The sequence below is a fragment of the Haliotis rufescens genome, unplaced genomic scaffold (assembly GCF_023055435.1).
Source record: "Haliotis rufescens isolate VD_foot unplaced genomic scaffold, xgHalRufe1.0.p SCAF_16, whole genome shotgun sequence".
Taxonomy (NCBI): domain Eukaryota; kingdom Metazoa; phylum Mollusca; class Gastropoda; order Lepetellida; family Haliotidae; genus Haliotis; species Haliotis rufescens.
In genome coordinates this window covers 5,965,926-5,991,441 of record NW_025963846.1, presented here as the reverse complement: position 1 = coordinate 5,991,441, position 25,516 = coordinate 5,965,926, and the positions used below count along the sequence as shown (strand labels likewise).

Here is a 25,516-nt window from a genome sequence, read left to right as displayed (position 1 = left end):
TAGAAGTATTTTCGTTATAAAATTCGATGTTATATGTCCAATCAGATTTAAAAGAGATTTCGAACGGCATGACAAGACAGCTGAATACTAAAAAATAAATAAAATCGCATACGCTATATATTTATATGAATCTGTAAAACATTTTTGTGTGGTTTTTCTAACACAACGAACACCGGTGCTATTCAAAGTGCGCGTGACAAATTAATCGTATTTGAACGTATTCTGCTTGGGGATATCTTGACATTGTAACAGTTGACAGATTTCGTTAGATAAGATACATAATAGCAACCTACCGCCGACGTATCAGTTGTCAAATTTCGTTAGATAAGATAAATAATTACAGCCTACCGACGTCGTTAGTAAATAGTAACAGATAAAGAATAGACTCTGGTCTACTGATTGATATTTGCTTTTCCCACACGTGTTGAAATATAAGTTTGCGGTTTGAAAATGAATAAGATTTACTTTTCCCACATAGGTCAACAAAAAAGTAGGAAAGAGAAGTATAAAGCGTAGTTGTTATAAAAGAGCGGAGGAATAGTTAAGCTATACATTTTAGTACAGCAAGGGGTACTTCGAAAAAAACAAACCCCAAAACACCACCAGAAATTAGATTTTACAAAATGACGTCTAAAGAGGTTTTTTTAAGATCGCTTGGAATACAAAGTGAAACCGCTGAACCAAACAATCGATCAGTGCTTTTAGTGGAAAAACAAATTCGTTGTTTGGAAGCTCAGACGTTAATTGCTGATTATGATAAAAGAAAAGAAAAACTTCGAAATGAGATGAGAAGAGTGGCAAGAAGAACACATACCTTCTGCAGAAAATATAAACGTTATTCAAAACAAAGAACAAGAAAGTGGTTGTGAGAAAATTCAACAGAACACTGTTATGTGTTTTACGTACCAACGATTCACTGAGTGAACTGTTTTCGTGTGCAGTAAAACACGAGGATATGACGAAACTTGTGCAAGAAAAACTTGAGGATATAACAAAGAACAAGAAGAAAAAGTAGATGTGGGAAAATTCAATAGCACTCTGAAGAGTGATTTACTTGCAAACGATTCGCTTCGGGAACTGTTTTCATGTATAGTAAAACTCGAAGATATTACGAAACATACGAGTAAAAACTTGAGGTTGTTGAAAAATGTGACAGACATACACTCGTTCGTATATTCGATGAAATATGAACAGTTATTGTTAAACTCTAATTTGCTATGTTCTGAGCTTTTTCTTGTGTCATACACTGTATCGGGAAGCGATCGGCTAGTTAGTGATTTAGTTAAAAGTATATATTAATTGATCCTGACTGATTTATGTTTATATATATATATATATGTAATCAGGAGAAGCATTTTCATAAGCCAGCTCGGCTTGTTTGCTAAATACTGTCATGAACAATTGATGGAATAAATATGATTAAACCAAATATGAACTGAGCGGATGGTTAATTCAAACGGAATATATGGAGGAAATGATTAATGAAACAGTGTTGATCAGTCAAAAGGTAAGTTCACTTTTATTTTTCATTATTATTATTACATCAATTAGTTATATGTCATAAAGCAGAAAACATACGAATTACACATCTGTCGATGGGTATAATGTATACTTTCTACTCAAGTTCTAACATAATGACGAACACAAGTAACAGCGACTAGTTGGTGATCGTCTAAAAGCAACCTTTAACCCTTAGTGTTACGTTAGCATACTGAAACAGATAAAAAGTTAAAGAGTGATAGAAATGTTAATAGATAAAGGTTAATGAATGCCACTATGAATAATAACATAATATTTTAACACTTAGTGAAACGTGAATGAAGAAGAGAAAGAAAATGTTTATAATGAATTGACACCGGTGAAAGGGTTAACAGGTTCAGCGGTCAAAACCCACACACGAATAGATTTACTCTTGCGTGTAAAGAGTGGGGTGAGAGAGAGCTACCTCTAGTGTATTGATACTAATGTGCGGTGGTGACATAGTTACATGTTTGAACAGAGCGAATATATACAGAGCCAGCCTTACTGCTGGTCTCCTTTAGCAAACTTTTGCTTCTATTGTGTGAAAGGTATTGACTGCCCTCTGTGGTATGCTCCACAAGAATGCTTTTGTTTGTTTCAATACTCTATGCGCCTTTAACACTTAGTGAAACGTGAATGAATTAGAGTAAAATGATTATAAATGAATTGACTTCGGTGAAAGGGTTAACAGGTTCAGCGGTTAAAACCCACACACGAATATATTTACTCTTGCGTGTAAAGAGTGGGTAAGAGAGAGCTACCTCTAGTGTATTGATACTAATGAGCGGTGCCATAGTTACATGTTTGAACAGAGCGAATATATACAGAGCCAGCCTTACTGCTAGTCTCCTTTAGCAAAATTTGCTTCTATTATGTGGAAGGTATTGACTGACCTCTGTGGTATGCTCCACAAGAATGCTTTTGTTTGTTTCTTTACTCTACGCTCCACAGGAATGCTTTTGTTTGTTTCTTTACTCTACGCTCCACAGAAATGCTTTTGTTAGAAAAATTCCATGCTCCACAGGAATGCTTTTGTTAGAAAATTCCATGCTCCACAGGAATTTGTTGAAATTCTATGCTCCACAGGAATGCTTTTGTTGGTGCTCCACGCTCCACAGGAATGCTTTTGTCCGGAAGGTATTACTTTCTCTCTACTCATTACTTATTGGTCTATTCTTTTAGGCAAAGCAGGTTAGGTCACGAGACTAGTTGTTTTCGTTTTCCCGGTAGCAAAGTAATATTTGTTAAGGATTAACATGAATAAGCTCTCTAAACAGACTTTCAAGAACAGAACAGAAAACAACATTAATGAACATATTTGTTTACTAGATTCGAATCACACAATGATCCCCATATATCCCTTCAAATCTTATCCAGAAAACGTGAAACGTCAATAGCTGAAATATAAACAGGGGCGAAACTACCATTGTAGCAGAAATAAAATTGCTTACACCTAAGAAAAAAACACAATTTGTTTTTACACCTAACAAAAGTACATTTCTTTTTTAAATAGGTAAACCTCAATTTACCATCTATGCAGTAAATTATTCATTCAAACTCTACCAGTCGAACATGATATTTATTGTCTAACTTGAAAATCGGAATCTTTACGCACTTTAATATTTTAGTGGTTGATGGTTTATCATAGCTGTGAAAACCCTAGTCACAATGCCAGTGAGTTCTGCCACTGCAGAACGTTCATTCAGCGCAATGAGGCAGATCAAGACACACCGCAGGTCCACACTGACCAACGAGAGAATGAGCTCTTTGGCACACCTCCACACCCACAAGGGCACGGACAAAGTGACTGACCTCTTGTCTGGAGGACGGAACCGCCGAATTGGCCAAATCTTTGAATTATAACTGATTTGTCACAAACATTTAAACGTTAATTCAAAGGTCAAGATTCTGCGATTCTGTCAATGACTTGGTGACCTTATATTTAATGTGTATTTCATTGTTGTGTCGAAAATGTGTTGGTGAAACACGTATATATATTTCTAATAAAAGAATATAATAAATAAATTACCAGTATTTGTTACAAATAAAATGAACATTAACGGTCCCCAAATGCTTGCTTGTTTTCACTTAAACTTAGCCTAGTTGCGCCCCTGATAAAGACAGATATATAAATCTATGTAATATTGCAGTGAAGTATGTTATAAGGCATCAGTACGACAGCAGTAATCATCATGGCATCTCTGTCGACGAAAGTCAATACTGAAGTCTTCATCTCGTACTGCGATAAAACATCTTAAATTATTCCTGCACTTCCCCTCATCTTTAAGGGCAACATTGGCTTTATTGATACGTCTCATCAGGGAGTAGTGAAGATTATTGTATACCCCTTGTTATCGTGTTTCACTCAGCTATAAAATATTAAAAATTAATAGATTACCCCGTTTCATTTACAACCATAGAGTTGAACGCCAGACCAGTCGTATTTTCACGTGCATATATTTTCCTAAAGCATACAAAATGTCAACGAAACAGATTCCATTGGGCGTAAAAGGGTGAAAATTATATGAATGAATCACTGATAACCAGTGATGACACAGGGTGTTCCGGAAATGGATAAGCAGGTGTTATCTCTCGGTTATATATTATATCTTTTTAAGGTTGATTTTACGGTCTGTTGGGAGATGAAAAATATGAAAGTGAAAACGATAGCTTAAGGATACATTAGATGAGTTATCTTTGTGTCTCATTACCGCAAACAAATACATACTTTGCTGACCTGAAACGTTTCAAAGCTAGAATATCTTCAAAATGATATTAATATTAAAAGGTAAAAAGGTAAAAATATAATCAGTTCTTCCGCACTTATTTCGATGACAAAAACTGTTTTGCTCCTGGTATTTTAAGCCTATTGCCAGGCCAGCTTACTGAACTCTTTCTTTCTTCTTCTCATCACGTCAGGCTCGAATTCCTTTATTGATAGACCGAATAGTTTGTTCTGTAAGTCCCTTCCCACCAAGAAAGCTCTTACACAGTCGATGATCTCGTGGGTCCTTCCAACCACCGTTGGCGAAGGCGTGTCCTGGTTCAAAATCCGCGTCCTGGTTATGCGTCAGTGACACCTCCTTGGGAAACAGGTACTCCTCGTTCTCTATCAACAAGTCGGTTACTTCACGTTTAATATTTTTGGAAGAACAACCTTCCACGTTTCTATGGAAACCGTGACATAAACCTATATGGAAAACTCTACCAGCAGAAGGCTGAAGAATGTTCAGCGATCCCGTCATGCACTTCAGGACAGTTTCCTGTAAGGCCCAGTCCCAGTTGTAGTCGTCGTATGTACAGAACACTTGCGAACAGGACCTGAAGTCTTGCCAGAAGTCCTTACTGAACGCCATTCCACGTCCGACGCCGACATACCATTTCTGTTGTCTTATAATGTTGGACATTCCTTCGTACGACCAGGTAGGTATTTCATCATAATCTCCAAGAATCATCATGTTGTATTTGCCTGGTTCAGATCTTCTGATCTTATTCATTTCTTGTATAATATAAATCACGTCTTCTGCGACATAATAGTCTTCATCGAGTCTCAGGAATGTCCCTTCGAAGTTTTTGAGAATCCGGATCTCCTCTATGACATAGTGTAGTTGCCATAGCCAATGGTGCTTCATCTGAGCGACCTTGGCTTCCCTGTAATGACCATAACTGTCCGGATTATAAGCATTGTTGCACTTCCGCTTCCGGGCCGCCATCAAAGTTATGTTCCAAGGACAGTCATTGGGGTGCTGCCCGGGGAAGCTAGACGGATAATTTTGAATGGAATACGGGTAGAATATTTGCAGAACTGGGAACGCCTGAATATCATTTATAATAGTATTGATGTCCTTGGAATACATATCATGACTAAATATGACCAAACATTTATTGATGTACCTTGCCCTTTCTAAAGATTCAATGAGGAACCGGAGTTCCTCAATCCTCTGATGAACCTGTATTACAATCACAACACTCTCCGAGTCCAGATCCAGGCCGAGGCGTTCCCCATTGCGCACAAGCTGCTGCAGGTTTATACTCTCAATAAGCTGTTTCAGCTCTTCGGGGTTGCTGATGTTGAGAGGTCGAGGGGAGGTAACTCTGCGAACACCTACTTGAATGTCAACGGTATCACCAAGGACTTTGTTGATGAGTGTATCCATCACTCTAGATCCATCTGCACCCAGGGAATAAAACACGAAGTACATTTCCCACACCACGAATACAAGCAAACAAAACAAGATTGTTTTCTGAAAACATTTTCTTCGTACTATAGCCATGGTGTCAACTTCACAGCCAAGAAGGGAGTCCGCATCCTATGTATGTCCCCAGCCGTGGAATTCGGGTCCCAGTTCTTCGAACTCACGTAACGCACCTGTCAGTGCGGTGTGAAATATACGTAAATCGCAGCCACGGTCAAACGCCACAATGAACTGCAACCCCACAGCACTTGTTAAATCTCTGTAAGACGACACTCTAGCTGGCTTGCCAGTGAATATTCCAATGCATTTTTCATGAGGTAGTGTCAATATACCTTAGGGAAGGAATGATATGAGCATCTGGAAGCGAATTACTGATTTCATCTACGACATAACAAGGTTCCCTGCCAAACACGACTATGTATAACTAACTTCAATTCGACATTGCTGCGTCTCCAAACTATCTTGCCGACAGAGCGAGTCTGTCCACACGGTAGAGGGTGGTTGGAGACGTCTTTGATTTCATTGCAGAACGTGTGTTGACACTCGATATACCCGGTCCAACTAGTCAATAGGGTCAAAGGGTGGTGTGATAAGATTTCACCTCCTATCTTTTCCCAATAATGAATACTGTTACGATTAAGCCGATTTGAATGTGTGACCTTTCGCTATCGACAGTCCGCTGTCACAATCTGACATCAGGCAACGTCCCAGTGTGCGTTTTGGGGTATGGAATGCATCCCGTTCAAGCTTACTATCCTATTATTGTTGTCACAGAGATGCTCAGCCAACATACGTAGTGCACACACGATACGGTAAAAACTACTTATTCGATGATTACCATTGGCACGTGAATTACGAGCTAAAGGTCACGTTTCAGTCTAAAGGTCTCGTTATTTTGATACGAATGCAGCGTTCCTAAATAATTCATCTAGATATTGAGTATTATTTGTGAACAAATATATAACTTTGTAGTAAGCAGGATTTACATTTTCTGATTAGGCTTTAATTATTTCAGTAACAAGCAAGGCTGGGACGGGTAACTTGGGTATTCGGGCCGGGTGGGTCCTGACTAGGACCCGGGTACCCACAGGACTACCCGGACCCGTCATTAGTCACGCGATATATTGTTTAATGACAAAAATTAACCAAAACTCTATGGTTTTATCGAAAGTCACTAATGTTCCCATTTTTATATGTTTGAATAAAGATAAAACTTCAGTGTATGCATGACCAGATCGTTTTACACGTGTGTCTATATACATTTTGTCAGGGCTAAGATCAAACTCGGACAGTTTGTACCTGTCTCTAAATATCTACAGCGGGTACCCTGGTAAAGAACTGACGGATATAACAAACTGTTTCTGGGTCCCGTCCATTTTCTGCATATATGTTGTACATATGCTTATAACGAACTACGGTTATAACAAATTATAATTTGAGTTCGCGCGCGTGTGTGTGGTCCCTTTGAGTTCGCGCGCGCGCGCGTTCGGCGTGCGGCGTGCGGCGTGCGTGCGTGCGTGCTAGTGTGTACAGTGTACTGACTTCGAGCCGACACGTCCTTGTTTGATCCCGTTAGTGTCGAGCTCCAGACAGGGTAACAACAAGTACCATCTTTTATGAAGCGGCCGGGAACGGAACCCTTGACCTTCCACTCCAGGCGGGTTTGGGTGTTAGGTGGGGATTGGTTGGACCTTGTTTATTGCATTGTTCCTTCTGCGGATAGTTCAGAGGATAATATGATCTGATATTGTTCAATGATATGATATATCATTGTTTGAATAAGTGAGTCAGTGAGTGAGGTGGGTTTTAAGTCGCTTTGAACATTTCGGTAATATCAAGGCGTGTCTGCTTAGTGCGGAAGTGATGCATCAAGTAGCGCAGGCCATACGGGTTGACTACTTTGATGAAACCAACGAGTGCGGGAACGATGCTGACAAACTAATGGGCACAGGCACACACAAGGGCCATAACTCTGCTAACCGAATTGTGGTTGCTTAGACTCCTCCCCACCTCGCAACACTCACCAATATATTTACTATTCATATGGCTGTTGTTTGTTTGTTGTTTAACGACGCACTTAGCAATATTCCAGCTATATGACGGCGGTCTGGAAATAATGGAGTCTGGACCAGACAATCCAATGATTGACATCCTGAGCACAATGATTGGACACAATGGCATGCATCAACCAAGTCAGCGAGCCTGATCACCCGATCCCGTTCGTCGCCTTATCGTCACCTTATACGCAAGCATGAGTTGCTGAAGACCTTTTCTACCCCGGATCTTCACGGGTCCATGTGACTGTTGACTCACAGTGTGCAGGATTCGACAAACGTACTTTTTCAGATGGACCATTATGGACCAGTTTTACAGAACAATCAATCTTCCCACAGGATACTTTCTGAACAGCTACACAAAACCAAAGTAAGTGTCCATGTCTCCTAATTCAAGTATCTTGAGATTCGAGCCCTCGATTACCGGATCCTGGCCCGGTGTGGGACCCAACTCTGCACAGAGCAAGCTGGTACCATAAATAACTGGGCCGTCCGTGCTCACTGATCTGTTTGAGAATGGCTATCTCTTGTAACTATAAAATTATAAAACTTTGCATCTGTGCTGAGGACAAACTGTGTCGCGAATTACTGTAAGTGTACGTGGTCGCATGCTCGCTTGTGTGTTTATTCCGAAGGTCATTAAGAATACGTATGTGCAAAACACACGCATCGCATGTTGGTAGGACAATAATTCTAAAGTATCAATTTATATATGAATCTAAGGATTCAAGGTCACTGTAAAAAATAACAAACAATGCATTTTTCTGCTTTTAATATGTTTATTGTTCTTGCAAGTCCCTCACGTTTGAAGCGAGAGGTGGACACCTGCAGCAGGAACTCCCGGCCTAGCCCTTCACCTGGAACAGTTGATAATGCACGTGTATTGAGTCAACTTTGGAACAGGGTGACTGCGTCATTGGAGATCCAGCATACGCAGTCTGGTGATCTGGAAAGACTGTACTAAGAAAGTGTTATCCCAACTATAACATTAGTAACATTTGACCACTTTCTGAATGGCATTGTGTATTCATAGCTTTCGGCTATGGGAGCCGTGCCAATTTACACTTGCCAGAGGGGTACACAAAGTACGTGATCTAGACTACCAGTTGTCGGACTTTCATTTTTTGGGGGGAAGCCTCGGTGGCTGAGAGGATGATATCACTGACTTTGTGTGCTGCCGATTAGGTGCCTCACTCTGACAGTGTGTGTTCCAATCCCGGACGGAACTCAACCCAAAATGTACGAGAATCTGTACTTTACTAAGAAAGTATTATCCCAAGTATAACATCAGTTACATCTGGGGAGATGATGAACCTATTGGTTTTGTCTGATGGAGGCATGATTTCGAGGGACTGTTGAAAAGTTCCTACTACTAAGGATGTAAATCTCACGTTAAAAAGTTTGCGTGTATACAGTTTGCGAGTACAATACTTCCCATGCTTATAGGCTGCATTTGAACCAAATACACATCCAGGCAGCGTATGTCTGCAGGCATCGAAGTGCTTAGTTATTCTGATGCAACTGGACACAAATTGGCCACCACGCTCAAAGGGTCAACTTCAACAGCCATCAATGCGGACATGGTATCAACTTTAAGGGATGATGCTCCCCCTTTGCCATTTACGCTATGGTGGACACCCCTTGGAAGAAGTCTTCTACACAAGTGGGGTCCAGGCGCGCCTGCATCGTTGGCAGAAGCGTGTGGACCTCTGCGGGATTATGTTGAAAATGATATATTTTGCAACCAACTCCATCAACGCAATCCATATTATTACCTAGGAGGGCAAACATATCGGGGTAAATAAAAAATCACTTGTGTCCTCGGGTCATAACACGTCACGAGGCAACAGTGTATTGTTACCGTCATCTGGACAGCATTGTTAACGTCATTCGAATCTTATTGTGTCGTGAGGTCGGAATGACGTCACACTAGAAACGACGTCATGCTGAAGATTGTTAGAGTCATTCGACAGATTGTCGTTTTGTTGCTGTTTAGACGCCTCTGCCCTTATAGTTAAACACTAAACTTCGTCTCTGTATGTATACATCTTCTTCGGTAATAAATAGAACATTATATTCGTGTTCATGTCATACAATGTTTGCGACACTAAATTCCGGTATTTAGACACTCATGTCGTAAACATTGTATGACATAAACACTCATATAATATCCTCTATATAGTTATGCTCGGGGCATTAAGCCATCTCTCGTTGTTGGTTTTTTTGGTGAGTTCGTGATGAAGTCTCATAGGCTTGTCTAAAGGGAGCATATCACAGGTTCATCCAAATGGGTCTTCTCAAGGGCTTGTCTAAAGGGGCGTCTCTAAGGCTTGCCTAAAGTGGCATATCGTGGGCTTGTCTAAAGGGGCGTCTCAAGGGCTTGTCTAAAGGGGCATATCATGGGCTTGTCTAAAGGGGGCATATCAAGGGCTTGTCGGGAGGGGCATATCATGGGCTTGTCTAAAGGGAGCATATCACAGGTTTATCCAAATGGGTCTTCTCAAGGGCTTGTCTAAAGGGGCGTCTCTAAGGCTTGCCTAAAGTGGCATATCGTGGGCTTGTCTAAAGGGGCGTCTCGAGGGCTTGTCTAAAGGGGCGTCTCAAGGGCTTGTCTAAAGGGAGCATATCACAGGTTTATCCAAATGGGTCTTCTCAAAGGCTTTTCTAAAGGGGCATATCATGGGCTTGTCTAAAGGGGCTTCTCAAGGGCTTGTCTAAAGGGGCGTCTCAAGGGTTGTCTAAAGGGGCGTCTCAAGGGCTTGTCTAAAGGGGGCATATCAAAGGCTTTTCTAAAGAAGCAAATCATGGGCTTGTCAAAAGGGGCGTCTCAAGGGCTTGTCAAAAGGAAGCATATCATGGACTTGTCTGAAGGGGCTTTTCAAGGGCTTGTCTAAAGGGGCGTCTCAAGGGCTTGTCTAAAGGGGCGTCTCAAGGGATTGTCTAAAGGGAGCATATCATTGGCTTGTCTGAAGGGGCGTCTCGAGGGCTTGTCTAAGGGGCATATTAGGGGCTTGTCTCAATGGCCTGTCTAAAGTCGCATCTCATAGGCTTGTCTAAATTTAAGGGGGCGTCTCATGGGCTTGTCTAACGTCCAGCCCTAAAAGGCAGCAGCAAGAAGCACTGATACTCACTGGTCTCTGGCAGGTTCCGCTCCTCTTCCACGCAGAAGACCACCCTGTCCTTTTGCAGATAAGTCTTTTCTCGCACCTTAAAAAAAACGTTGACGTGACACGTTGAGTTCCAGAACATAGTCAATGTCAGCCAAATGTCCTACTGAAGTGACAGTGCAGTCTTCCCACTAGATGTCGCTCTCGCTCAAATGAGGATTTTGAAGGAACTATAACTTAAATACATGTACAACTATTTAAGTAGGACGCAGATGTGCACAACATTCCCACAATGGGTGCCGATATAAATACTCATACTCATACTCATAAATATAAGAATGACCGCCAAGGAACACACTTTGTCCCAGTTATCACCCAGCTTGTTGCATGTCATTGTAGGCCCTTTTCATGGGTGTGCTTTGTAAAAACCTCGAACAGATGACCCAAACGTTCTCAACAAGCGCAGTGTTATTTAGAACTACTGAATGGCCAGTTTTACTATCATAACAACTGAGTGGTCAGGGTATTCGATCCTAACAGGGTACGTGTATGATATTGAAATGTGGGCAGACAGGACTGAATTCAGAAAGGACATTTTCTCGCTTTGACGATTTCTGATGGGGTCGTCGGGTAGCCTTGTGGTTAAAGCGTTCGCTCGTCACCCCGCGGACCTGGGTTCGATTCCCGACATGGGTACAATGTGTGAAGCCCATTTATGGTGCCCTCCGCCGTGTTAGTGCTGGAATATTGCTAAAAGCGGCGTGAAACTAAATTCACTCACTCAATCGTTTTCTGATAGTTTCGATAGATAATGTATAAACAGGAAATGACGTCATGTTTGTGTTACAGGTTATGTGGTTGATGAAACATATTGATTGAAGACGTCATGAGTCTCATATCACATATCATACCACACGAGCTGAGGTAAAAGAAAATCAACCTTTGGTTTAGTTTACATAATTTATAGATACAATGTAGACCGAAAGATTACTTGGGTGAGCGACATGTTTAACGCGGCTTTGAACAGGATGTCAGTTATATCCCGCCCAGTCAGCTTAAGCGGTGCAGGTCTTGGCATATTATCATGTAGAGAGGAAAGTTCAAAGTGACGCAGGTCACGTCAGGTCAGGTCAGGTGAGATGGGGTTTAACGTCGCTTTCAAGATGATCATGTGCCAGCACACTGAGATACCATACCGTAGTTTAACATGGATACTCCCCACAGACACAGTATACTGACTCCGAGCCGCCAAGTCTTCAGTATGTCCCCTTGATGTCGAACGTCAGGCAGGGTAACAAGAACTACCATCTATAAACCTCATTCTGTATGAAGCGGCCGGGGATCGAACCACCGAGCTGCCGCTGTCCGGGCAGACGATTGACGGAGGTGAGAGACGTATACCACAACGGTAATAACGTCTTGTGATCTAAATCATGATAGTTCAGAGGCAAGAGGCCCTTATATATGGCAGAGTCATTTTTGTTATTCAAATATGAAATTAGCCACACAGTTACTGTGACCAATAAAAATTTGTTTCAAGACGTGACCCCAACCAAATGATTTACGTCTGGCGATCCTGACGGCCAATTTGAAAAAATGAAAAGATAAATAAATAATTTTAGTGTCTTTACCTATGTTTTCGTGGTCAAGGAATCTGATTATGACCAAATAAATCATGTAAAATGTTGAGTCACCCATTTTATTTCAAACTTGACAACAATTTTGCGTTAAATTTACATAAATATCTCAGGTGTACGTGCATATTTAGGTGCGTCAAGTTTTCCAAAGACGAAATTATCAATTTTGATTTTGGAATGTTCTGCGTTGCCACATGCACACTGACCCTTGTCACTGATAATATGTTAACTGGCAGAGATATACCGTATTTCCTCTATTAGACGCCAGACCTCCAACCTCCAACTTCCGCCGGCGTCAAACTGACGCCAGATCATATGCTCCATAAACGAATGATGTTTTTGATGTATGAAAGTTGTCTACATTGATGAAAGTACGAGCCACTACCAGAAACTATATGTCAGTACAGAAATCACATGGAGCCTTCCCTTCTGTGTACCGAATAGTGATACCAGACCCATAACAGTCAGAACGAATCAGTTTCACAACAATGCAATAAAGCAAGCAATATGAACAGAAAGTTAACCAGTATTATTTCATAATCAAAACTCCTTGTTGATTTTTCAAGAAGCCCTGTCATTTACTTATATTGTGCAATGTTGACAGTTTGTTAATTGGCTCCCCTCCAAGCTACCAGTCAATTCGTCAATTCATTACACCAACAGGAGCGTATTGCAACTCTGTCTTTCTTGCACATAATGTGAACAGATTTGATTCTCAAATCGTTAAATGACTGATTGGTTTACAACAGGTTGGGTCCTTTTACAAGTATATCACAATTTAGAACGAAATGGAAAAGAAATATGAAAAAAACAATAATAAATTAAATCATGAATATTAAATGAACATAACGCTTCAGTTTTACAGGTAATAGCTCATGCTTGTGTCGAAAAGTGCACAATTGTTTGCTAAGCCTGTTGACTATGAGTGTTGCAGATGTTGCCATTAGCACGCTTCGTCTGATAACACATTTGAAACAGTGTGTATCCGGGACTACACTATACCGTCACCTGCTGTGTTTGGAGCGGCCAGAGGCTATGTACAATGCAAGTGATCAATTAATATTCAAGAAGCAAACAGTTCCCTTTTGTTTGATTTTTAGTTGTTATGACCGCACATAGTATGGGTCTTATAACCATGTAAAGTATCAGTGTTGTAACCGAATATAGTATCAGTGTTACAACAGTAGACAGCATCAGTTTTGTAACCGTATATAGTAACATGTTACAACCGAAGAGCATCAGTGTCATACCCTTCTATAGTATCAGTGTTATAGCCATATATACTATCAGTGTCATTACCTTTTTATCAGTGTTATACCCATATATAGTATCAGTGTTACAACCTTATATAGTATCAGTGTTAAAACCTTATATAGTATCAGTGTTACAACCTTATATACTATCAGTGTTACAACCTTAAATAGTATCAGTGTTCAACCTTATATACTATCAGTGTCATTACCTTTTTATCAGTGTTATTTCGATATATAGTATCAGTGTTACAACCTTATATAGTATCAGTGTTAAAACTTTACATACTAACAGTGCCATTACCTTTTTAACAGTGTTATATCGATATATAGTATCAGTGTTACAACCTTATATAGTATCAGTGTTACAACCTTATATAGTATCAGTGTTACAACCTTATATACTATCTGTGTTATTACCTTTTTATCAGTGTTATATCGATATATAGTATCAGTGTTACAACCTTATATAGTATCAGTGTTACAACCTTATATAGTATCAGTGTCACAACCTTATATACTGTCAGTGTTACAACCTTATATACCATCAGTGTTATAACCTAATATACTGTCAGTGTTACAGCCCTATATAGTATCAGTGTTACAACCTTATATACTATCAGTGTTACAACCTTATAAACTGTCAGTGTTACAACCTTATATACTATCAGTGTTACAACTTTATATACTGTCAGTGTTACAACCTTATATACTGTCAGTGTTACAACCTTATATTCTATCAGTGTTACAACCTTATATACTGTCAGTGTTACAACCTTATATAGTATCAGTGTTATAACCTTATATACTATCAGTGTTACAACCTTATATACTGTCAGTGTAACAACCTTATATACTGTCAGTGTTACAACCTTATATACTATCAGTGTTACAACCTTATATACGAAATACCACGCCTGTCCGAAAATGAGCGTCTGCGAGCCGATGATGTACTTGAAGCAGGATCGAGTCAACGTGATGTTGCAAGACAATTTAACGTCCACAGAAACACCATTTGGTGTTTATGGCAACGTTGGCAACAGACGAATGCAGTCAGAGACCATCCTCGGAGTGGCAGGCCACGCGTAACCAATAATCGACAAGACAACTGGATTCGAACAACAAATCTACGAAATCGATTCCAGCCAGCAACAGTGACTGCAAGAAGCATCCCTGGCCCGAATATCGTATCGACCCTACGTCGTCGCCTTAGATATGCAGGGATTGTCTCATATTGCTCGACTTGTTCAGAATTCTCTTCAACAAAACAACGTAAAAACGTCATCCCCTGGCCGACTCGCTCCCCTGATCTCTCACCAATCGAGCACATGTGGGATGAAATTGATCGGCGCCTTCGACGTCAACCACGTGTTCCACAGACACTCCAGGACTTTGAAACATGCTCCAGCAGAAATGGACAGATATCTCACAGGACTTTGTGCGACGCCTGGTCCATTCCATGAGACGAAGATGAGTTGCTTGCATCGCAAACCAGAGGTGGACACACACGCTAATGATTTGTAAATTGACATTTTGGCATGTTTATGTGTTGTTTTTTTATGAACCATTTGAACACTTACAGGAGTCTTTTATCTGTTGCAAACCGAAATTGTTTCAGATTTGGTAAAAAACATTACTTTGCATTAAATCGTATTCAATGTCACAGGTACTTTTGTTGTTCAGTACACTATCAGTGTTATGCTCTTATTTAGTATCAGTGTACTAATCTAAAAAAGTACAACCTTATATAGTATCATTATGATAAATTTATATAGTATCAGTGTTGCAAGGTTATATATTATCAGTGTTACAACCTTAAATAATATCAGTGTTGTGAACTTATATACTATCAATGATATTATCTTATTACCTTATATTGATTGTATGTATATACCTTGATTGTTTCTTATGTAGTATGTGTTATAACGTCTTAGTATACCGTTTTATAACATTATTATTATGATGATGATGATGATGATGATGATGATGATGATGATGATGATATTAACCTATCAAAATAAGTGGTGTAACCGTAGATAGAATCAGTGTTGTAACTTTATATAGTATCAGCGGCTGGGATTTGCGGCGTCTTAGACGACCCGAGCCCTCGTGATTTACTTTAGGGAGACCCGTGGAGATCCGGGGTAGAATCGGTCTTCAGCTACCCATGCTTGCTGTGAAAAGCGACTATGCTTGTCGTGAGTGGCGACTAACGGGATTGGGTGGTCAGGCTCGCTGACTTGGTTGATGCATGTCATCGATCCCAATTGCGTGGATCGATGCTCATATGCATGTTGTCAATCACTGGATTATTTACAGACTACCGTCAAAATGCTGAGTGCGGCATTTAACAACAAACAAACAATCAAACTTTCACTAAAGTAATTATATTGTCAGCAAACTGGATCAGAGAAGAGAGAATTCTGACGTGCAAGCACAAAATAAGTGAAACATACGGTTTGAAGATGGAGCACTTCTGTCCCACCTTGCCTGCACAGATGTCGCAGCAACCACACGTCCCTCGAGTAGCTTGGCAGGACTTGGGGAGGGTTTTACACCTGACCCTCTGATAACTGCAGTGAACACACCTTAATCCCTCCACCCTGGGGAGGGACACGAGGAGCAGGGCGGCACTCACCCCCACGGCCAGGACCACTAGGTATACATTCATCTTTAACTGGATGCGTACAACTGGAGTATAGCGAGGCAGTCTGGTCTCTATATTGACTTGGGTAGCCAGATCTGACACATGATGTGATGTGACGTTTGGGTGTGACAATGAATTAAGGTACCATATGTATGGGGGCGGGTCCATGTGTCGTGTCGTGTCCGGGTGAGATATCATCTGGGTACGCTCATTCTCACCCAGGCACAATTATCAATGATCACGTTCATCACGCCCCTGTCGTCGAGGATATGGTGCAGTCAGTGTTCACAGAGCCGGTGCTTGAAATACTGGTACTCTTCACTCTAAGTCTCACTTCCCAATCCTGTCATTCACTCTTAGTCTCACTTCCCAATCTTATCATTCAGTAGCCATCTCACTTCCCAATTTTATTCGCTCTCTGTCGCACTTCCCAATCTCGCCATTCACTCACAGTCTCACATCCCAATCTCGTCATTTACTCTTAGTCTCACTTCCCAATCTTGTCATTCACTCTTAGTCTCACTTCCCAATCTCGTCATTTACTCTTAGTCTCACTTCCCAATCTTGTCATTCACTCTTAGTCTCACTTCCCAATCTTGTCATTCACTCACAGTCTCACTTCCCAATCTCGTCATTTACTCTTAGTCTCACTTCCCAATCTCGTCATTCACTCTCAGTTTCACTTCCCAATCTTGTCATTTCACTCTTAGTCTCACTTCCCAATCTTGTCATTCACTCACAGTCTCACTTCCAAATCTTGTCATTTACTCTTAGTCTCACTTCCCAATCTCGTCATTCACTCTCAGTTTCACTTCCCAATCTTGTCATTTCACTCTTAGTCTCACTTCCCAATCTTGTCATTCACTCACAGTCTCACTTCCAAATCTTGTCATTTCACTCTTAGTCTCACTTCCCAATCTCGTCATTCACTCACAGTCTCACTTCCAAATCTCGCCATTTCACTCTTAGTCTCACTTCCAAATCTTGTCATTTCAATCTTAGTCTCACTTCCCAATGTTGTCATTTACTCACAGTCTCACTTCCCAATCTCGTCATTCACTCTTAGTCTCACTTCCCAATCTCGTCATTTACTCTCAGTCTCACTTCCAAATCTTGTCATTTCACTCTTAGTCTCACTTCCAAATCTTGTCATTTCACTCTTAGTCTCACTTCCCAATCTCGTCATTTACTCTTAGTCTCACTTCCCAATCTCGTCATTCACTCACAGTCTCACTTCCAAATCTTGTCATTTCACTCTTAGTCTCACTTCCCAATCGTGTCATTCACTCACAGTCTCACTTCCAAATCTTGTCATTTACTCTTAGTCTCACTTCCCAATCTCGTCATTCACTCTCAGTTTCACTTCCCAATCTTGTCATTTCACTCTTAGTCTCACTTCCCAATCTTGTCATTCACTCACAGTCCCACTTCCAAATCTTGTCATTTCACTCTTAGTCTCACTTCCCAATCTCGTCATTCACTCACAGTCTCACTTCCAAATCTCGCCATTTCACTCTTAGTCTCACTTCCAAATCTTGTCATTTCAATCTTAGTCTCACTTCCCAATGTTGTCATTTACTCACAGTCTCACTTCCCAATCTCGTCATTCACTCTTAGTCTCACTTCCCAATCTCGTCATTTACTCTCAGTCTCACTTCCAAATCTTGTCATTTCACTCTTAGTCTCACTTCCAAATCTTGTCATTTCACTCTTAGTCTCACTTCCCAATCTCGTCATTCACTCACATTCTCACTTCCCAATCTCGTCATTCACTCTCAGTCTCACTTCCCAATCTCGTCATTTACTCTTAGTCTCACATCCCAATCTCGTCGTTCACTCTCAGTCTCACTTCCCAATCTTGTCATTTCACTCTTAGTCTCACTTCCCAATCTCGTCATTCACTCACAGTCTCACTTCCCAATCTTGTCATTTCACTCTTAGTCTCACTTCCCAATCTCGTCATTCACTCTTAGTCTCACTTCCCAATCTTGTCATTTCACTCACAGTCTCACTTCCCAATCTCGTCATTCACTCTTAGTCTCCCTTCCCAATCTTGTCATTTCACTCACAGTCTCACTTCCCAATCTTGTCTAATGACAATCACGAAATATTGTGGTCCCGGGTTCCTCACAGGAGAACAAGTACTAATTTGTTTGAAATACACATGTAACCTTTATTCAGAACTAAGGCCGATGGCTTCTCTATAAGATATAACATACTTTTGGTGGTGAGGTGAAATGGGTTTAACGTCGCGTCCAAGCTTATTGCATTTATATAGCGACGGTGTGCCAGGTGATGTGTGTGTGTGCGCCAGGTGATGTGTGTATGTGTGCGCCAGGTGATGTGTGTGTTTGTGTTTGTGGGGGTGGGGGTGGGGCTGCTTGTCCGGACTAATACCATGCCGCAGTTTAACATGAATATCCCACTCAGACACAATATACTGACACCGCGCCGCCCAGTCCTTAGTATGTCCCCTTGATGTCGAACGTCAGGCAGGGTAACAAGAACTACCATCTTTAAACGTCATTTTGTACGATGCGGTCTGGGATCGAACCACCGACCTTCCGCTGTCCGGACAGATGATTGACGTATGATTGAAGTGAAAGACGTATACCACAACGGTAAAAACTTGTTGTGATCTAAGTCATGATAGTTCAGGGGCTGGAGCCTCTTATACGACATAGTCATGCATTTTTGTTATGTAGGGAATAATCACATAGTTACTATGACCAATAAAAAATTGTTTCAAAACGGGACCCCAACCAAATGTTTTACCTCTGGCGATCCTGACGGCCATTTTGAAAAATGTCCGCCATTCACATTTCAATGTCTCATATCTCGACTGCACACAAAGATAAATATATTATTTTAGTGTCTTTGCCTATGTTTTTATGGTCAAGGAATCTACTTATGACCAATTAAATCATATAGTTATGAATTACCGTTTTTATTTCAAACTTGACAGCAATTGTGCGTTAAAGTTACAATAAATTTCTCAGGCGTATGTGCATATTTATATGCGTCACTTTAGAATATAAAAGATGTCACCATGTCGTATATCAAATGAAAGGTTTCTTTAATAGCTGTCTAGGGCGATGTTTGGTTTTAAGTTCGGGTAATTTGGTAGAAACGTACAATTTGTTAAACATTTTATGTCAAAATTTGTTTTTCACAAAATGTTAATAAAATGACCTAGTTTTCCAAAGACGAAATTATCAATTTAGATTTTGGAATGTTTTGCGTTGTCACATGCACACTGACCCTTGTCACTGATAATATGTAAACTGGCAGAGATATACCGCATTTCCTCTATTAGACGCCAGACCTCCAACCTCCAACTTCCGCCGGCGTCAAACTGACGCCAGATCATATGCGCCATTAACGAATGATGTTTTTGATGTATGAAAGTTGTCTACATTGATGAAAGTACGAGCCACTACCAGAAACTGTATGTCAGTACAGAGATCACATGGAGCCTTCCCTTCTGTGTACCGAATAGTGATACCAGACCAATATCAGTCGGAACGAATCAGTATCACAACAATGCAATAAAATATTAGGTAACTGAAGTCACACAGAAACGACAGTTCGACAAATCACAAGACACTGAAAAGTCACATTCTGTTGTCTTCATCGTCATTAATTCTGAGAAATGTGTATTCTTCCTCTACAGTTATTCTTCACCAAGACTGTATAGACAATAATGTGCATACACAGATATTTATTTTGGGGACCGAATTGTAAGCAATATGAACAGAAAGTTAACCAGTATTATTTCATAATCAAAACTCTGTTTCCTTGGTGATATATCAAGAAGCCCTGTCATTGACTGATATTGTGCAATGTTGACAGTTTGTTAATTGGCTCCCCTCCAAGCTACCAGTCAATTCGTCAATTCATTACACCAACAGGAGCGTATTGCAACTCTGTCTTTCTTGCACATAATGTGAACAGATTTGATTCTCAAATCGTTAAATGACTGATTGGTTTATAACAGGTTGGGTCCTTTTACTAGTATGTCACAATTAAGAAAAAAATATTTAAAAAATATGAAAAAACAAAAATAAAATAAAAACATGAATATTAAATGAACATAACGCTTTTACAGGTAATAGCTCATGCTTGTGTCAAGAAGTGCACAATTGTTTACTAAGCCTGTTATAACGATATGTAGTATCAGTGTTACAACCTTATATAGTATTAGTGTTACAACCTTTTATAGTATCAGTGTTACAACCTTATATAGTATCAGTGTTACAACCTTATATAGTATCAGTGTCATTTCCTTTTTATCAGGGCTATAACGATATGTAGTATCAGTGTTACAACCTTATATAGTATCAGTGTCATTACCTTTTTATCAGTCTAATATCGATATATAGTATCAGTGTTACAACCTTATATAGTATCAGTGTTAAAACTTTATATACTAACAGTGCCATTACCTTTTTGTCATGGCTATATCGATATATAGTATCAGTGTTACAACCTTATATAGTATCAGAGTTACAACCTTATATAGTATCAGTGTCATTTCCTTTTTATCAGGGTTATAACGATATGTAGTATCAGTGTTACAACCTTATATAGTATCAGTGTCATTTCCTTTTTATCAGGGTTATAACGATATGTAGTATCAGTGTTACAACCTTATATAGTATCAGTGTTACAACCTTATATAGTATCAGTGTAATTTCCTTTTTTCAAGGTTACAACGATATGTAGTATCAGTGTTACAACCTTATATAGTATCAGTGTGACAACCTTATATAGTATCAGTGTTACAACCTTATATAGTATTAGTGTTACAACCTGATATAGTATCAGTGTTACAACCTTATATAGTATCAGAGTTACAACCTTATATAGTATCAGTGTCATTTCCTTTTTATCAGGGTTATAACGATATGTAGTATCAGTGTAAAAACCTTATATGGTATTAGTGTTACAACCTTATATAGTATCAGTGTTACAACCTTATATAGTATCAGAGTTACAACCTTATATAGTATCAGTGTTACAACCTGATATAGTATCAGTGTTTCAACCTTATATAGTATCAGAGTTACAACCTTATATAGTATCAGTGTCATTTCCTTTTTATCAGGGTTATAACGATATGTAGTATCAGTGTTACAACCTTATATAGTATCAGTGTTACAACCTTATATAGTATCAGTGTAACTTCCTTTTTATCAAGGTTACAACGATATGTAGTATCAGTGTTACAACCTTATATAGTATCAGTGTTACAACCTTATATAGTATCAGAGTTACAACCTTATATAGTATTAGTGTTACAACCTGATATCGTATCAGTGTTACAACCTTATATAGTATCAGAGTTACAACCTTATATAGTATCAGTGTCAATTCCTTTTTATCAGGGTTATAACGATATGTAGTATCAGTGTAAAAACCTTATATGGTATCAGTGTTACAACCTTATATAGTATCAGCGTAATTTCCTTTTTATCAGGGTTATAACGATATGTAGTATCAGTGTTACAACCTTATATAGTATCAGTGTTACAACCTTATATAGTATCAGTGTCATTTCCTTTTTATCAGGGTTATAACGATATGTAGTATCAGTGTTACAACCTGATATAGTATCAGTTTTACAACCTTATATAGTATCAGTGTTACAACCTTATATAGTATCAGTGTCATTACCTTTTTATCAGGGTTATAACGATATGCAGTATCAGTGTTACAACCTTATATAGTATCGGGGTTACAACCTTATATAGTATCAGTGTTACAACCTTATATAGTATCAGTGTCATTTCCTTTTTATCAGGGTTATAACGATAAGTAGTTGTTAATTGGCTCCCCTCCAAGCTACCAGGCAATTCGTCAATTCATTACACCAACAAGAAATGTATTGCAACTCTGTCTCTCTTGCACATAATGTGAACAGATTTGATTCTCAAATCGTTAAATGACTGATTGGTTTACAACAGGTTGGGTCCTTTTACAAGTATATCACAATTTAGAAAAAGATTATGAAAAAACAAAAATAAAATTAAAACATAAATATTAAATGAACATAACGCTTCAGTTTTACAGGTAATAGCTCATGCTTGTGTCGAAAAGTGCACAATTGTTTGCTAAGCCTGTGGACTATAAGTGTTGCAGATGTTGCCATTAGCACACTTCGTCTGATAACACATTTGAAACAGGGTGTATCCGGGACTACACTATGCCGTCACCTGCTGTGTTTGGAGCGGCCAGAGGCTATGTACAATGCAAGTGATCAATTATTATTCAAGAAGCAAACAGTTCCCTTTTGTTTGAATGTTAGTTGTTATGACCGTACATAGTATGGGTCTTATAACCATGTATAGTACCAGTGTTTTAAACCGAATATAGTATCAGTGTTACAACAGTAGACAGCACTAGTTTTGTAACCGTATATAGTAACATGTTACAACCGTAGAGTATCAGTGTCATACCCTTATATAGTATCAATGTTACAACCTTATATAGTGTCAGTGTTACAACCTTATATACTATCATTGACATTACCTTCATAGCGATATGTATTTAGTCTTATCTTATTTAGTAGCAGTGTACTAATCTAAAAGGGTCGGTCGGGTAGCCTAGTGGTTAAAGCGTTCGCTCGTCACGCTGAAAATCCGGGTTCGATTCCCGACATGGGTACAATGTGTGAAGCCCATTTCTGGTGTCCCCCGCCGTGATATTGCTGGAATATTGCTAAAAGCGGCGTAAAACCATACTCACTCACTCACTCACTAATCTAAAATAGTATCAGCGATACAACCTAATATAGTATCAGTGTGATACTCTTATATAGTATCAGACCGCCTCCGTGGTCTAGAGGTAGGGCGGACGGTCCGTGGCTCGATCCCCGCCCGCGTCATACGTTAAAAATGGTACTTGTTGTTACCCTGTCTGGCGCTCGGCATTTATTAGCTAAAACAAGGACTGGCCGGCTCGGAGTCAGTATTCTATGTCTGAGTGGGGTATTCATGCTAAACTGCGGCATGGTAACTCAGTGAGCTAGCACTATAAATCGGCATCAGTCCGGACTAGTACAAGCCACACAGCCGCACACAGCCACACACAGCCACACACACACACACACACACACACACACACACACACACACACACGTCACTATGTAAGTGCAATAATCTTGGACGCGACGTTAAACCCAATGTCATCTCACCTTATATAGTATCAGTGTTACAAGGTTATATATTATCAGTGTTACAACCTTAAATAATATCATAAACTCATATGCTATCAATTATATTATCTTATCACCTTATATTGGTTGTATCTTATGTAGTATGTGTTATAACGTTATAGTATACCGTTTTATAACATATTATATCAGTGTTATAACCTTTTATAACATTAGTGGTGTAACCGTAGATAGTATCAGTGTTGTAACTTTATTTTGTATCAGCGGCTGGGATTTGCGGCGTCTCAGATGACCCGGGCCCTTGTGATTTACTTAAGGGAGACCCGTGAAGATCTGGGGTAGAGTAGGTCTTCAGCAACCCATGCTTGACGTTAAAGACGACTATGCTTGTCGTAAGAGCCGACTAACAGGATCATTATACCGTTATCAAGCAAGACTGTCAAGTTGTCAAGTCAGTATTGCTTGACAATGGTACAAGGATCTATCCCGAAACGATGCCTTTACAGTAATTAAAAAGGTTGTTGTCCATAAATTGTGTCTATATTGTCATCCGTCAACTTCTAAGTAATGGTTATCAAACAATTCAAAAACCCAATAATATTTCTTTACAGACCTTCATCACACCTACCTAGGGGATACATCTTCCCGAGGCAAGGGAGTTAACTGACTATAAATGTCCAGTTTCCACCCTTCCCGAACTAGGCTGGAATTATGGAGACACATTTTGGATGGACAAACGAAACGAAATCGACATCCTGTTAGTAAACTTTAGAGCAGATTTCGCACGATTGCAGAATTAGCAGAGCATGTGTTCCCACAACTGGGCGTTGACAGATATTTTCCAAATATTTTCATGTTTTTAATCAAGGTGCTTAACTCGTAAGATACATTTTGCGAGGTAAGACCCGTCTTATTACAATAAATGTCATGATTATTGTTCAGATCGTTTTGACTGGGCGCCGCCATTTTGTTTGAAGCAAATGCAAGTGACATGAGAGGTGGAATTTGATTGGTCAGTAGGAGGTGACCCGTGAAGATACGGGGTAGAATAGGTCTTCAGCAACCCATACTTGCCGTAAAAGGTGACTATGCTTGTCGTAAGAGGCGACTAACGGGATCGGGTGGTCAGGCTCGCTGACTTGGTTGATGCATGTGATTGATCCCAATTGCGGGGATCGATGCTCATGTTGTCAATCACTGGATTGTCAGGTTCAGACTCGATAATTTAAAGACCGCCGTCATATAGCTGGAATATTGCTGAGTGCGGTGTTAAACAACATACAAACAAACAATCAAACTTGATGGAACATCACCAAAGCAATTATAATGTCAACAAACTGTATCAGAGAAAAAGGAAATCTGCCGTGCAAGAACTAAATAAGTGAAACATACGGTTTGAAGAAGGAGCACGTCTGTCCCACCTTGCCTGCACAGATGTCGCAGCACCCACACGGCCCTCGAGTAGCTTGGCAGGACTTGGGGAGGGTTTTACACCTGACCCTCACATAACTGCAGTGAACACAACTTAATCCCTCCACCCTGGGGAGGGACACGAGGAGCAGGGCGGCACTCACCCCCACGGCCAGGACCACTAGGTATACATTCATCTTTAACTGGATGCGTACAACTGGAGTATGGCGAGGTAGTCTTGTCTTTATATTTACTTGGGTAGCCAGATCTGACTCATGATGTGTTGTGACGCTAGGGTGTGACAATGAATTAAGGTACCATATGTATGGGGGCTGGTCCGCGTGTCGTGTCGTGTCCGGGTGATATATCATCTGGGTGCGCTCATACTCACCCAGGCACAATAATCAATGATCACGTTCATCACGCCCCTGTCGTCGAGGACTTTGAAAACATACTGGCGAATCCTTCACTGACATTCATGACGGACTGAAAAAGGGTTTTCCTAAATCAATCCTCGGAT

At 40.0% G+C, this 25,516-nt stretch overlaps 2 protein-coding genes across 3 annotated transcripts; both read right to left on the bottom strand.

The window, feature by feature from the left end:
- Positions 1-4,436: 4,436 nt before the first annotated feature.
- On the bottom strand, positions 4,437-5,723 carry LOC124120692 (alpha-1,6-mannosyl-glycoprotein 2-beta-N-acetylglucosaminyltransferase-like). The gene has a single exon (XM_046483571.2). The coding sequence runs from the start codon at positions 5,721-5,723 to the stop codon at positions 4,437-4,439; it is 1,287 nt and encodes a 428-aa protein (XP_046339527.2).
- Positions 5,724-8,530: 2,807 nt separating this feature from the next.
- LOC124120708 (perlustrin-like protein) lies at positions 8,531-25,275 on the bottom strand. 2 transcript variants are annotated; one of them, XM_046483588.2, is made up of 3 exons: positions 24,979-25,275; positions 10,903-10,978; positions 8,531-8,628 (listed from the first exon to the last, which is right to left on the bottom strand). In XM_046483588.2, the coding sequence occupies exons 1-3, from the start codon at positions 25,191-25,193 to the stop codon at positions 8,617-8,619; spliced, it is 303 nt and encodes a 100-aa protein (XP_046339544.1). In that variant the 5' UTR covers positions 25,194-25,275; the 3' UTR covers positions 8,531-8,616. The 2 variants fall into 2 exon arrangements, with proteins under 2 accessions (XP_046339544.1, XP_046339543.2); XM_046483587.2 differs by lacking the exon at positions 24,979-25,275 and adding an exon at positions 16,222-16,500.
- Positions 25,276-25,516: the final 241 nt, after the last annotated feature.

Bases quoted from the DNA above. Each gene is read 5' to 3' on its own strand.
- LOC124120692 (XM_046483571.2), bottom strand. From the start codon at position 5,723: ATGTACTTCGTGTTTTATTCCCTGGGTGCAGATGGATCTAGAGTGATG.
- LOC124120708 (XM_046483588.2), bottom strand. From the start codon at position 25,193: ATGAATGTATACCTAGTGGTCCTGGCCGTGGGGGTGAGTGCCGCCCTG. The intron at 10,979-24,978 runs GTATGTTTCACT...GTTTTTTTTAAG, and splicing joins ACGTGCTCCTTCTTCAAACC to GTGCGAGAAAAGACTTATCT.